At 44.7% G+C, this 13,289-nt stretch overlaps 1 protein-coding gene across 7 annotated transcripts in view; it reads right to left on the bottom strand.

The window, feature by feature from the left end:
- mcf2l2 (MCF.2 cell line derived transforming sequence-like 2) overlaps positions 1 to 13,289 on the bottom strand; it is a 99,424-nt gene that overhangs the window by 76,300 nt on the left and 9,835 nt on the right. Inside the window, exon 1 of one of the 7 annotated variants that reach the window (XM_037114321.1) lies at positions 11,326 to 11,643. The exons of 5 other annotated variants lie outside the window; for them this stretch is intronic. In XM_037114321.1, the coding sequence (XP_036970216.1) occupies positions 11,326 to 11,341 (16 nt within the window). In that variant the 5' untranslated portion in view covers positions 11,342 to 11,643. Of the gene's footprint in view, positions 1 to 1,462; positions 1,788 to 11,325; positions 11,644 to 13,289 lie in introns of those variants that run through there. One more of the 7 variants, XM_037114320.1, reaches the window with a different exon arrangement.

The raw sequence follows: 13,289 nt of genomic DNA, 5'->3' as shown, positions 1-13,289 counted from the left end.
GTTCATCTGTTCGGCTGCAGCTGCTGTGGTCTGTGACGGCCGTCTGTTAAAACAGGGACGAGATTAAACTGTATGACATTCTGAGCAGGAGAGAACATACGTGTTTACATACAGTGACACTAAATATACCGAGCCATCTGGATGCATTAAACACAGCACAATACACTCTCTGCTGTACCCGCCACACACACAGGCCTCTGAGATGAAACTCTGGTGACAAAGTCAAAACAATATTTTTACTATTTCTATAAAAACATGATAAATATCTCGGCTGTACATGTCATGTCAGCATTTATGTTGAATTTAATAGTTTACGATGTCACATTTTTCATATTCAGAGTCAAATAGTCAACTTGAGTTCTCTCAGGTCAAAACACCTGGAAACTTTGGACTTTTAAACCATTATGAGCTAATCGTATGTTCAGCTACACTTATTCTGCTGCATTCAACAACATTTCAAGTGCACAGTTACTTCCTGCTGTGTCTGGGCACACATAAAAATGTAGTTTGAAACCTTGACTGGAACAGAAACTGATTGTTTGTTCATTTCTTGACACATAATGTTAAATGGAAGTCATGTAAAATGGTCAGAATGGCTTTCTTCTGTTTCAGCTGTGCATCTGTACGCTAGCTAGCATCCAAACTGTGCGTCTGCTGAAACCACCAGCAACTTCAGTTCATTCTGTTCTTTTCCCTTCATGTTTCTCTTGTCTCCATGAAAGCTCTGGGAAATTCCTCCAACCTCCCTGTTCAGCGTCCTGCTGCTGACATTCAGCCTGTTATTTGCACTAACGATACGTTTGCTGAATCGCTTGCATGAATCACTGTTGTCTCGCTGACCACACAGTGAGTTTATCACCGTCACGGCAGGAAAATCAGTGTTTATAATGAACAACACTCATAATCCAGAGACTGAGTCCTGAGGCTGAGCACCAGAAAAGCTACTTCACTTTATATAACTGAAACACAGTGTGAGCTTCATGTTCAGCCTCCATATGTGGTGTTATGAATGCACTGAACAGAGTTTCAGAGAAAGATCCCTTTTAGATCCGCAGTAACCTCGAGCGGAGCCTCAACATAACAGAAGACTAAACCAGAAGTCGTCCACAAGCCGACTGCAAGTTAAAGGAAATACTTGCTGAACTAAATCACTTTACCAGCAGACTGAGAAGGGAAAAGACTTGGTGAAGTGGAAAAAGATGACACCAGGCAGAGAAGCGTGGCTGGCAACAGCTGTGTGTGTGTGTGTGTGTGTGTGTGTGTGTGTGTGTGTCCTCGACAGTCTGCTGTTGTGTCTAAACACAGCCCATGAGAACAAGTCATTGTGTGTGTGTGTGTGTATCACACAGCACATGATCATTTACACTGTAAATCTGCAGCTTTACACAACGTGCGACAGAAAGACACACTGGACGACTGAGCTCGTCACGTCTGAGGTGAGACGTGAAGGTGTGAACGTTACCTATGACGTGTCTGACACTCTTCATCCCGCCACCTCAGGAAAACATTCACAGCCGTTAAAAAAAAACAAAAAAAAACAAACAAAAAAGTTAAATCCTTCCAGTTTCTCTCATGGCATCCAAAACATGTGGGGACAGCGTAACATCCACAGCTGCTTCTTCATCACCGTCATGATCCTCCTCATCATCATCATCATCATCAAACTCAAGCTGCTCCAGACATCCAGACAAACAAATCACGTCTCCGCTCTCCTTCCTCCAGATCACACACACACAGAGAAACACCAGCCGGCGCACAGCCCTCAACTGTGTGTGTGTCTGTGTGTCTGTGTGTGTGTGTTGTTACATGCGTCTGTGGTCAGTTTTTCCAGCTCCAGCGAGAGTGAAAGAGCTCTCCTCTGAGCAGCTCTCAGCCAATCAGAAGTCAGAGAGGGAGGGCACAGAGACGCTGTGAGTGGAGGGATGGAGGGAGTGAGGAGGAGAGAGAGAGAAATGTAGTGTGTGTGTGTGTGTGTGTGTGTGTGTGTGTGTGTGTGTGTGTGTGTGTGTGTTTTTTACGAGGCCTGCCAAATGTGAACAGCCTGTGAAGGTGAACTTTATAGACCACATGATGGGCCGACGCGTCTCTTCACTGGGTCGAGTCTCTACGCTAACAATAAGCTAGCAGCTGAAATCAGTTCTGAACCGCCGTCTGCCTCCTGCTGAGGGGGAGAGCTGGTGGAGACTGAAGTCAACGTCGGTGCTCATCGTGCGAGTGAATCACGAGCCGTTACTTAATACTTTCTTTGCCCATTCAGAAGAAGATCTCAAGCAGACAGACTCCTGGGAAACGGCCCCCGGGATATCAGGAAGACGCAAAATTCGCTGGCTCAACTTTCCCACGGGTGTCAATAAGACACTGACAACATCAGACTTGACGATCTGGATGAAGCATCAACACCGTAGAACTGACATCAACAAAGACATGTCACATCCCGTCAGCCGTGTCAGCAGGGCCTTCGCAAAACTCCAGAGACACCAGACAACCAAGAAACACCAGCAGCAACCAAGCTGCCAGTTTATTGGAGTGTTAGAGGAAGTGAACGTCGACTTCCTCGTCACACAGTTTGTGGTTCTAGCTCGGACTGACAGGGATCACTGATGATGACGATGATGATGATGATGACCAGTCATTCCTTTGACAGCTGTAGGTTTTAGCAAATATTACTCGAACATCTGATCTTTAGCTGCACATTAATCCATATTTGGTGCAGCAGCGTACGAGAGGTGAAGACACACGGCACCAGTCACCCAGAGCAGCAGTGTTGCTTACTTCTGTGGTTTTCCTTGTTTTGTCTTTTTTTGGACGTCAGTTGCTCAACTCATATGCTGTAAATCAGCTTGGAAGGAACAAGTAGAGAAGCAAATACATGAAACCAAGAAACACCGAGACAAAAAAAAAAAAAACCCGGAGCAGAAAGAGGAAACAACAGCAGGGGAAGTTTAGCATTCAGGGTTCCTGTTTGATTTTGAGTGATGAAGTCCATCAGATGTTGAATCCACTCAAACGAACAAAGAGGCAGATACAAGGGTTTAATAATCCCAGGAATGTTTATATGAAGTGTGTGTGTGTGTGTGTGTGTGTGTGTGTGTGTGTGTGTGTGTGTGTGTGTGTGTGTGTGTGTGGACTGGAGGAAACACATGCTGCAGCGCCGCTCTGTTCTTTCCACTCAGCGCTCCTCATCGCATCTGAATGAACGTCACACAGTGATAGAATCATATGTAAACACACACACATACACAACACACCGACACACACACTGGACCATAGCAACTGACATACAGACACACAATGGACACACACACTCACATTGTTTGCGATACAATGCTTATCGAGCTGTCAGATTTGTTCTGGGAGCTGCTTCCTATAAGAACATAAACTCTGCTGTATTCCCAGGAAAGTGATGCGTGTCATGTGTTCGTTATTCTCCTCTATTGTGAACAAGTTTACAAAAACAACAACTTTGAGCTCAGGAAGTGAAAGAAAAGCTCGACCCAGCGTTCTTACGGTAAGATCACATTCTTGCAACACAGATTATCTGTTGATAAGATCACATGAATGTCTGCAAGTTCATCATGAGACATCAGAGTCACTTTTGGTTCTTACACTGTCAAACCTGTTATTACTGTTTCATGTCGGTCATAAACTGCTCATCTTATCTGCAAAATATATATTGAAGGAAACTTAATTCCCCGAATGTTTCTGTTCTAGGATCAAAGTTTAGACCGATATCTAACTGTGAATATCTAAACATCTGAGGTGAGACAGACAGAATATCTGTATCTATTCAGTATATTGGGAACTGAATGTGTTACTGATCATGGGATGTTTAAATAATCGGAGTTCCCCATTCAAAGAACTTCAGTAAGGTCACTGCCAAGTATCGGTATCGACTTGGTATCAGAAAGGAAACCAATGGTGTCTTGAATCCCAACTGTCACAAGTACACTTGTGAAGCAACGTTTCTTCATTGTTCTTTCTATACATGTTGGGAGGTTATGCCAGTTATTTAAGTTTTAGCTAGACAGGACAGCTGTCGAGCCAAACACCAGCGTTCCAGACGGTGTTTCAACACTTGCAAGCGAGAAAACACTGGATATTTATAAAGCCTCCAGCTGCTTTGTTGTTAGTGACAAAACCAGGTATTTTACCCCAAAACATGATGTTTGTTTTTGGGCCTAAACCTAACCAGACATCTTTGTCACACCATAAAATTGAAAGGGATGAACTACAGAAAGGAAAAGTGAATGAAACAGATCCCTGGTTTGCAGAAATGAGAGCAAAGGAGGAAGTCAGGTGACGTTGTTGTCGAGTGCTGGGAGGAGGAGGAGGGTGGACGGTTGAACAAAACAACACAGTTAACATTGTTTTTTGACTCATGACCGCGATCGTTCCTGAATCTTAAGTATGCAGTAATTGCTGTAATCATGACCGCGATGGTCTTCTTTCAACTCACATCCCGATCTTTCCCTAAACTTAACCTGGTTGTTTTGGTGCCTAAACCAGCTGGGTACCGACCCGGCGCCTGAGCTCGGTCTACCTTGCTGGTTGAAGGTACCAGCAGACCTCCCACACACACACACTCACAATAGAGTCAGTGTTGAAGCGCTTACATAACAGAGCAGATTACACTGAACACTGGGACACGGAGTCCATCTGATGACTGAACCAGTAGCAGACCGCAGGGCTGATGATCATGCTGCGCTGCACTATATTCACATTGTTCACAGAGAGCGCTGCTGCACCTCTGCTTATATCTGGACAACTCAGAGTGAACCATGACTTCCAAAAGGAGGCTGAAAGGCCTCCTCTTCCTCCTCCTCCTCCTCCTCCTCCTCCTCCTCTTCCTCCTCCTCCTCCTCCTCTTCCTCCTCACACCTACAGTCTGCTGCCGTCTGTCTGAAGGTAGCGTCAACATGGGACATCGGTGACCTGCATGCACCTCACTAACATGTCAGCCTAACGTTAACAAATTTGGTTGCACAGTAATCATCATAGAAACTTAAGCTAAGAACATTTCCTGGTAAAGTTGCGTTCAGACTAAATAAGCAAACAGCAAGATGAAGCTCAGGAGGCCAACAGACAATGTTCTGTGATAAGCTAGTTGTTCTGCTGCCGTACCACCAGACTACAGAGCAGCTTCTTATCCAGGGAAAGTTTGCAAGCAGCTGCAACACCTGTGATATCACAAGTCTCAACAAACGTAGATCAGCACAGAGTCAGCTACAGTACCAGTTTGGAGAGAGCTGGCGGCGAGGTCGCAACAAAGGAAGCCAGCCGATGGAAATCCACACAGTGACAAGCCACAGAGGAGGATAAATGGAAGACTCACTCGATTGCGAGGTGGAGGAAAAAAAATGCCGGACAGCTGCGGGCAACATTACACCCAGAAGAGTCGTGGAGAATCTCAAAGCGAGTGACAGAAGGTCGGTAAATTTACCGTAGATCAGGTGAGGCGGGCTGAGTGTGTGAGGCTGGAGTGTATGTACACCAGGCTGATTACTGATGAGGCGCAGCTGTGTAAGACAGAGAGGCCAGTTTTTATGAGTATCACCACAAATATTCACGTAGACTACAAAACTTCACATCTCCTCACATCCTTACCTGCACTGAATGCTGCACCTATCTGCAGACGATGGGATGCAAAAGTATCGCTGTTGTATTTCAATATCTGTAGCTATCATGTCTGTATTATAGTAAATATTTATACTTTTGCATCGCATCACTTGGCATTTCAATCATTTTGTAATTATTTTGTGATTTAGCATTTTGCACTTTTGCATTTCAGGGCGGTATTTTGTGTTTCCAGTTTGTGTTTACAGGTTTTTAAACTGAAAGAAATTAAAGAAATGGATATGGATTATCTAGACTGTTCTTATAAATGTGACTGTGGTGCAGGAACTCCTCAGATAACGTACGTTGAACAGTCAGAGCTGCTCCTGCGTGCTGACTGTCACATGGTCGTAAACCTCACCGCCTGGAGGAGGACAGCAAAACATGAACTCCTGCCTCGCTCTGTGAGTCACTGTGGAGCTCTCTCGCCCACTGAGAGGCCGAGGCTCAGTCATAGTCCTGTGGCGGTCCGACTGAGAGGTCGGAGGTTAATGTTTTTGAGTTATTTTTATTCACGCGATGGAATCGTGACAGAGAGATTTATCCAGACAGACACGCAGGTAGATGCTTTTTGACCCTGATAGAACAAATAACAGTAACGGATTTATAATGTTCTGATTTTTCTTCTTTAACAGTATAAAAAAACACACTCTTCAGTCTGTCACACACACACACACACACACTGTGCAGCTTGTGTTGTTTTTAGTTTCTTGTTCCTCACGGTCCAGGAGAAGGGGGGGGGGGGGTTTCCTAACGCTTCTCAGGAAGAAGGCGTCAACGTATGAAGACAATCAGAGGATGTCTGATGACAGGATCCGCTGATAACAGGGTTACCTCACACACACACAATTCCAGTGAATATCATTATCGCCTCATGAAACGTACGCTGTGCTGACAAGCAGGCACGGGCCTGATAATGTCTTCACACCAGATATAAAAAAACACACTGCAGATGAATGACATTACCCTCCTGTGGCATGAGGTTGTGATGTGGGTGTGTGTTAATGTGTGTGTAGTTGTCTTTGTTGTAATTCCCCCCAAAAATTTGAGCAACAACAGGGTTTATGATGGCGTCATATCAGCCGTAAATGAACCTTGACCTTGATCGAAAAATACACTTCATGCCAACTCTGCTTATCATTTCATTTTATTTCAAACTCAACACAAAATCCATGTTAAAAGTCAGGTCTGCTGATACTGGTGTCACATCAGGTTCTGCTCTGACCCGGAGCTGTTTCCAACCGGAGTGGAGCTCAGAGATTACTTTTTAATCTAGGGATTATAAAGTGAATTTATCTTCACTTCTGTTTATCAACCCGACTGCAGCAGCGATCCAGAGATGTGACCTCCATTGTTGTGTGTTTATGCTCTGTAATGTTGAGCAACGTGGATGTAATGTTACAAGTTTCTCACTTTTGTTATTGCGACCAGATGACCAGACGAAACACACAGTTACCTTGATTAAACTTGTGGATTATTCTCAGGGGTTCAATAGTGTTGGAAACATTTCAGACCATGTAAGAGAAGCAACTCAGGATTCAGAGGAGGAACAACTCTTTTTACTGTAACAGGCAAAACAAAAGGAAACCTCAGGAAGAGCGACAGAGCAGAGACCTTTATTTGATGCTCTGGTTAGTGTTTCCAGCAAGAGGACAGTTTGTATAGGACTGAGTCATGGTTCATAGAATAATGACATCATAATGACATCAGTTTTTGATCGTTGATGGGAGCAGGGGGTGCTCTGTGTTCTGGAGACCAGACTTATCTTAATCTATATTGAGCTTTCCCCCTTTAAATGATGTCATTATTCTCCCTCTGAGGAATGCAGGATTGCTCACGGCTGCCTGGATTTCAGCATTACCTTAATAACAACTGCGACCAAAAAGTTAATCCTTTGGGACTTTGACCGCCGAGTCCCCAGATCACCCTGACAGACTGCTTCTTTTCCTTCTCTGTCTGATTCTGTTAACAGGTCACAGTCACACCAGGAGGATGAAAAAAACAGGTACAACTGCCCTCACATGAACTGTTTTCAATATGAAAACATGATTCAACCAAAGAACCTCAACTCAGGCGTAACATGGGCCCTTAGCTGGCGGGACAGAACCAACCTTAACCCTTCTGTCAGGAGACCTTCACTGACCACAGAGGTAATTTAGTTTTATTCACACTGCGTCCAGCCTCAGTCGTCACTCTCTGACTCTCTTCTGGAAGTTATAGCAACCAAACAAAACACGCCTTACGTTGCTTTGAGTAAATCTGTAGATGCTCTTGTTGGAAACATTTGGGATTACAGACACAACTGTGGTCGTTATTGGCAAGTAAACGTAACCCAACAGTATAAAACAGATGAACAGATGCCAGATTAGTGTCAGCGTCTGCATTCACTGGTTGTCAACAGGTCAAACCTGTATGTAAGGCATACGCTGGTTTATGACCAAATACCTGCAAAACCAATGTGATCAGCCGCTGTAGCCTCTCATCCTCAGACCTGCTGTATCTCCACAGCACTGTGTCAGCGCGGGAGAAAGTGAAGCGCTGGGTGCTCCAGCTTGTTTACATTCCTCTGAACCAATCACAGTCTACTTTAGCGGCACTAAACCAAAGATTCTGCTACAGTAAACAGTGTTGGAGGGAACTACCAAGCGAGCCCTCCCATTAAAATGGCAGAATTTCCAGTAAAGGTAAGATAAGAGCTGCTAGCATGTTTAGGCTACCGTTAGCGTCCAGGTGAGATGCCAGTTTCAGCGTGCAGGTTGCCAGCTTGGACATTTTTGTTGTTACACGTAGGGATTTTGAAAAACACACCGATGTTGAAAGGAAGAGTGAACAGTACACTGCAGGGGGCGAGTGTTGACATTTAATTTTACTTTTTATCTGCAAATTGGTGCTTTTGGTCAGAGTATAACGTGTACCACAATGTGAACTTTACGTTGCCTCTTCAGTAGATGTTTAAATGCTGCACAGCCGTGAACAAACTATCAGGGAGACACTAACAGCACAGAGAGCCTGCAGAGGAAACAGAAGGCACAATTGTGACTCATGTGCCTGTCTGACGACCATGTCAGCCGCCGGCTCACCAGAAAAAGCCACTTCACAGACAGTTCGAGCGAGCAGCCGCTGTAACACCAAGTAGCCTCTGTCTAGTGTGAGCTGTCGATTAGTGTCTGATCATTTCAGTCAGTTTGCACCATCAGTGTTCAGCATCTCACCATGTTAGTTCGATATCGACAATAACAGGGATCCATCAACCTATCAGTAGTGTCAGTGGCCATATGTTTTGCTGTGCAGGGTTGCTTGTATTGGGGTCCTCACAAAAACAGGCTACAGACGATAAACTGCTACACAAATGTTGAAGGGAAGCGTGGGATGACAGATGGAGGGATGGGTACATACTTCTCATGTAGGCTGATTCAGTCTCCCGACACACCTCCTGGAAGTGGAAGTAAGACTCCATCTCCGCGGTGGAGATCCGCACGGTGGAATAGGCTGGTCCATACTGACCACATTTTGGACAGCGAGACGGGCGGGTGTGGCACTGCAGCATGCCGAGAGCCCCCATCTCAGGTCATAACTCCACCTGACTCCAGCCTGTGTGTGTTTCTATCTACTGAGTCTGCACATGAAGCCTGCAGCAGAAACAGTGGAGCGATCCATTGTTCCGTGATGCCTCTGCTGTCTGACACACATACACACTCACACACACACACACACACACACACACAGTCACGTAGTCCCAGTTTTCTTTGCTGCTGCAGCTGTGTACCTGCTCAGCAAGGTGCCTCTCACCTCCCTGCTTCTCTGCCCGTCTGTCTCTCTGTCTCACATAATCTCTGCATTACAAAGTAAAGCCTATTACAGGACATTTGCATACGCCCGCCCCCGCGACGACCTCAAACAAACACCTACAATCTGCTGTGAGGGAGTGACGCCACACTTTTACCTCCGTCCACTCTATCTCGTAGCAGACGTGGTATTTTAAGCGGCGGTGCACCTGGATTACACTGATGCAGTCAAAGCTGAGACGCATCGCGACTTTTGCAGCTTTCTCAAACTCCTCACCTGTACTAGAATAATAAAAATAAGAATTTTCAATAATTCTATTAAATAAGTTCATTGTAAAGCGTCACATTTAATACAATGTTGTTTATGAATCATGTTGATTCAATACGTATAAACTGAGTAACTAGAAGAGGCAGAAGAGTCAATCTGAAGTGCAACATATTTAATTATAATTACTGAAAAATACTTTATGTTTTATGGAAAAGTTAACTTGATATGTTATAACTCAATAAGCACAGGTTCATATTTTTATATCTATTTAATTTAACAAGACTAAATTATTTAATTCATACACATTCACTCAATATAGAAATTGCAGTGATTCTTTACATTGAGCTCATGTAACAGAATAAGTTAGAACATGTAAATGTAATCAAAATAGTCACTATAGTAATTCAAATTCATTGTATTAAGCATGAGTGTTCATGAGACACGTAAATGTGTCATTTCAAATACAACTGCATTTTAGTTATGATAATAAAGTAGAATTTAACTGTGTGGATCACACCGAAAACATGGTGACAACAGGATCTTCAACATGTCCAGAAACATGTATCCAACTCTTAAACTGTATATTAACACATAAACAAATCTACAGATCAACAATATATATTTCCACTGAGGAAAAACTCTCTGCAGGATTCACAAACTGTCTGACAGCAGTGGACGTGATTCTGACGTATCCACCGGACGCACAACCAGCCACAAAAATACAAACATGCGGCTGACATATCCTCACACAAACAGAGCTGTTAAAGTTTGTTTTGTTCTTAGATATAATGTGTTGGAGTTTTGGAGAAAGAAAGAAAACAAGTACAAACTTGGGTGCCGATATCAACAATGACTTGTGCAATTGATTGATTAATGTATCTATTTAATGGAAGTCATATGTGTGTGATGTCACCTAGTTACCTGGACTCCCTCTGCTATTTTGTTTGTCAATGGCAACAACAGAAATAATTGTTGGACTTTGTTTTTGTCGTAAAAATCTCATCTCCTAACGAAAGATTATCTAAGCCAGAGCAGTGAGGCCTAATTGTCTTTGTTTCACATTAGATCATCAAACGTGTTACTTAGCAGATGTTTCTGTATGTGAAATGATGTTCCGACTGCCGTGCGAAGCCAAGAACCTCCAGCTGAACGTTGTCAACACTGTAGAGTCTTTAGGAGTGTCAGTCTCTCCTTTTGCACATCACACATTGTTAAAATGTCCATACTGCTGCACTTATATCAAGATGTTGTTCTTGTAGATAATGACGTCAGTCCCAGAGAGTTTGGACACTATATGAAACCTAAAAAAAAACCATTGGAAGCAATAAACAGATGTACTCGGTGTTCCTCAGCCCATGTTGTACCTCGCCCCGTCTCTGCTCGTGAACCACTGAGACAAACCAAATCGTGACGCCTGCTCCTGTTACCAGTTCAGCTGTTCACCTGTCCCAGCTTGTTTCAAACGTGTCCCGGATCCTGAAACATTCTTCACACTGGGCGTCTTTTTGTTGAATGCTTTGTCCAAGTGGCACCATGCAAACAGGTGCTGACCCTCCATACGACATCTACGAGTTACTGTGTCTCCAGCTCACTCCACACACACACACACACACACACATCTGTAACACTGTACACACCGCCAACACGCTCTTTACTTACACATCACTGATCCCATGCTGCTGCTGCTGCTCTAAGCTCTGTGAAAATCCACGCAGACAGGAGGGTCCGAGCCACGCGGCTAAACCAGCGGCCAGTCCGGCGTCCGCAGTAACATAACGTACAGGTCCAGGGACACGACGGTCCGGTCCTCGGGGCTCTCCCTCCTCAACACTCCAGAACAAGCCCTCCTCTTTTGGTGTGTAAGGGAGCAATGCAGAGAGTGAGAGGGGTGTGTGTGTGTGTGTGTGTGTGTGTGTGTGTGTGTGTGTGTGTGTGTGTGTGTGAGCAGGGGTCTGAGCCTCTCCTGGCAGCCTTGTGACCAGCTGAGCGGCTCTGTTTTTACACAATACTCCCATTAGGCTGCAGGGACTTCCCTTCCCATCGGCATCCTTCCCTGTTTACTCCCACCTTTCCTCCCCCCCACTCACCCTCCTCCTCTTTCTTCTATGCTCCCCCTGAAAGATGCTTTTCTCTTTTGTTACAAGCTCTGGAAAGATAGAGAGATACAAAAGTCATGAGGTCAAAATGTAAAACCACAGTTGGTTCGCTGTTTGTTTGTTTTCTCTTGGATCATCACCTCCGCTTGCCTTTCACTCTCTTTCCACTTCATCTTCTTTACATTCACCCTCTGATCTATTTATCATAATAATCAGTTAAGGGGCTGATTGCCAGTCACTCCTAAAAATAGCATCAACCATGCAGCGTACCAGGGACAGACGCATCACAGTCTGGTGAGGGTCTGAACACTGACTATCTCCAGTGCTCTCCTCTGCCTCTCTGACCTTCCGTCCCCGTGGAGACTTGTTGAGACTTTTTAGCTGACTTCCTCCTTTCCTGATGAGGACTATCTGAGTGGAAGCAGTGCAGCAGTATCAGCTCCAGTCAGAGTCTACGCTGTGCATGTTCAACCACAGAAACAATACGTTTTGGGTTGCAGGTACAAAAGCAAAACACAAGCTGTTCCATCATCGGTGAAGACAGCTGTAATTATTAAGATGGAACTGGATCTGTTTCATCAGCTGCACGTGGAAGCAGCAGCAGCGTCGGACCCCCTGGTTCCACCTTAGAACACCGTCTCACTCCACAGTCGAGTTAGAATAACAAACACACAACGTCTCGGCACAAAAACTTTCTCCTGCACCTACACAATCCACCGGACCAACCCCAACCTCTGACCGTCATGGACTTTCCTGTCTCTTTATACAAGGTTTTTCAGTACCGCCGAGCACAAGGCCGGACCCTCACACGGTCTATTACGTGCTTTGAGCCTGGACTGGTGTACTTGAAATACATGTTCCTCCACAGGTTTCTCATGGATGTGAATTATCAGAGTGTTTTCATCTGCATGTCACACACTGGAGCCACTTCATAAAAAAGCTTCCTCTTGCTGTGGGTAACCACAAAGACATATTCTGAGTGAATTCCCCTTTTTTTTCTTCCTCTTTTCGACCTCAGTTCTCGCTATTTTCCATCCTGTTTATGAGAAAGTGTTTAAAATCAGTTTCATTTGTGCCTTTTTTTAATCTGGGTTTCCTGAGTGTGGTTTCACAGTTCCAGCGTTCTTCCTTGAGGTTCATGTCTGCATCTACAGTCTCCACCCCACCACCAGCGTCGACACCTAGGCCTCCCTCAGCTGTCCCCCCCTCCTCCTCCCACCTCTTCCTCCTCTCCCATGCTCCTGAAACAAACATGCGTCAGAGGCCTGGGCGTCAAAAATAGAACTTTTTCTCTAATAAATCACCGCTCGACATTGGCTTTGTTGTTCAAGTGCCATGAGTATGTGCGCTGAAGTGTAATGGATGCAGGCTTCCAGAACAAAGATTCAATCACACGATCAGACGCCATCCATCTGATCTTCCCACGAGTCTCCAGTTAATCCTCTTACTGTAGTCTATTTAAAAGCTGTTGTAAGGTCATATATTTAGCCATGCTACTAAAACTACTACACACATCCAGTCCACACT

The sequence above is a fragment of the Acanthopagrus latus genome, chromosome 11 (assembly GCF_904848185.1).
Source record: "Acanthopagrus latus isolate v.2019 chromosome 11, fAcaLat1.1, whole genome shotgun sequence".
NCBI classification, from domain to species: domain Eukaryota; kingdom Metazoa; phylum Chordata; class Actinopteri; order Spariformes; family Sparidae; genus Acanthopagrus; species Acanthopagrus latus.
The sequence above is the reverse complement of the archived record's forward strand: the minus strand, read 5'-3'. Positions and strand labels throughout refer to the sequence as shown.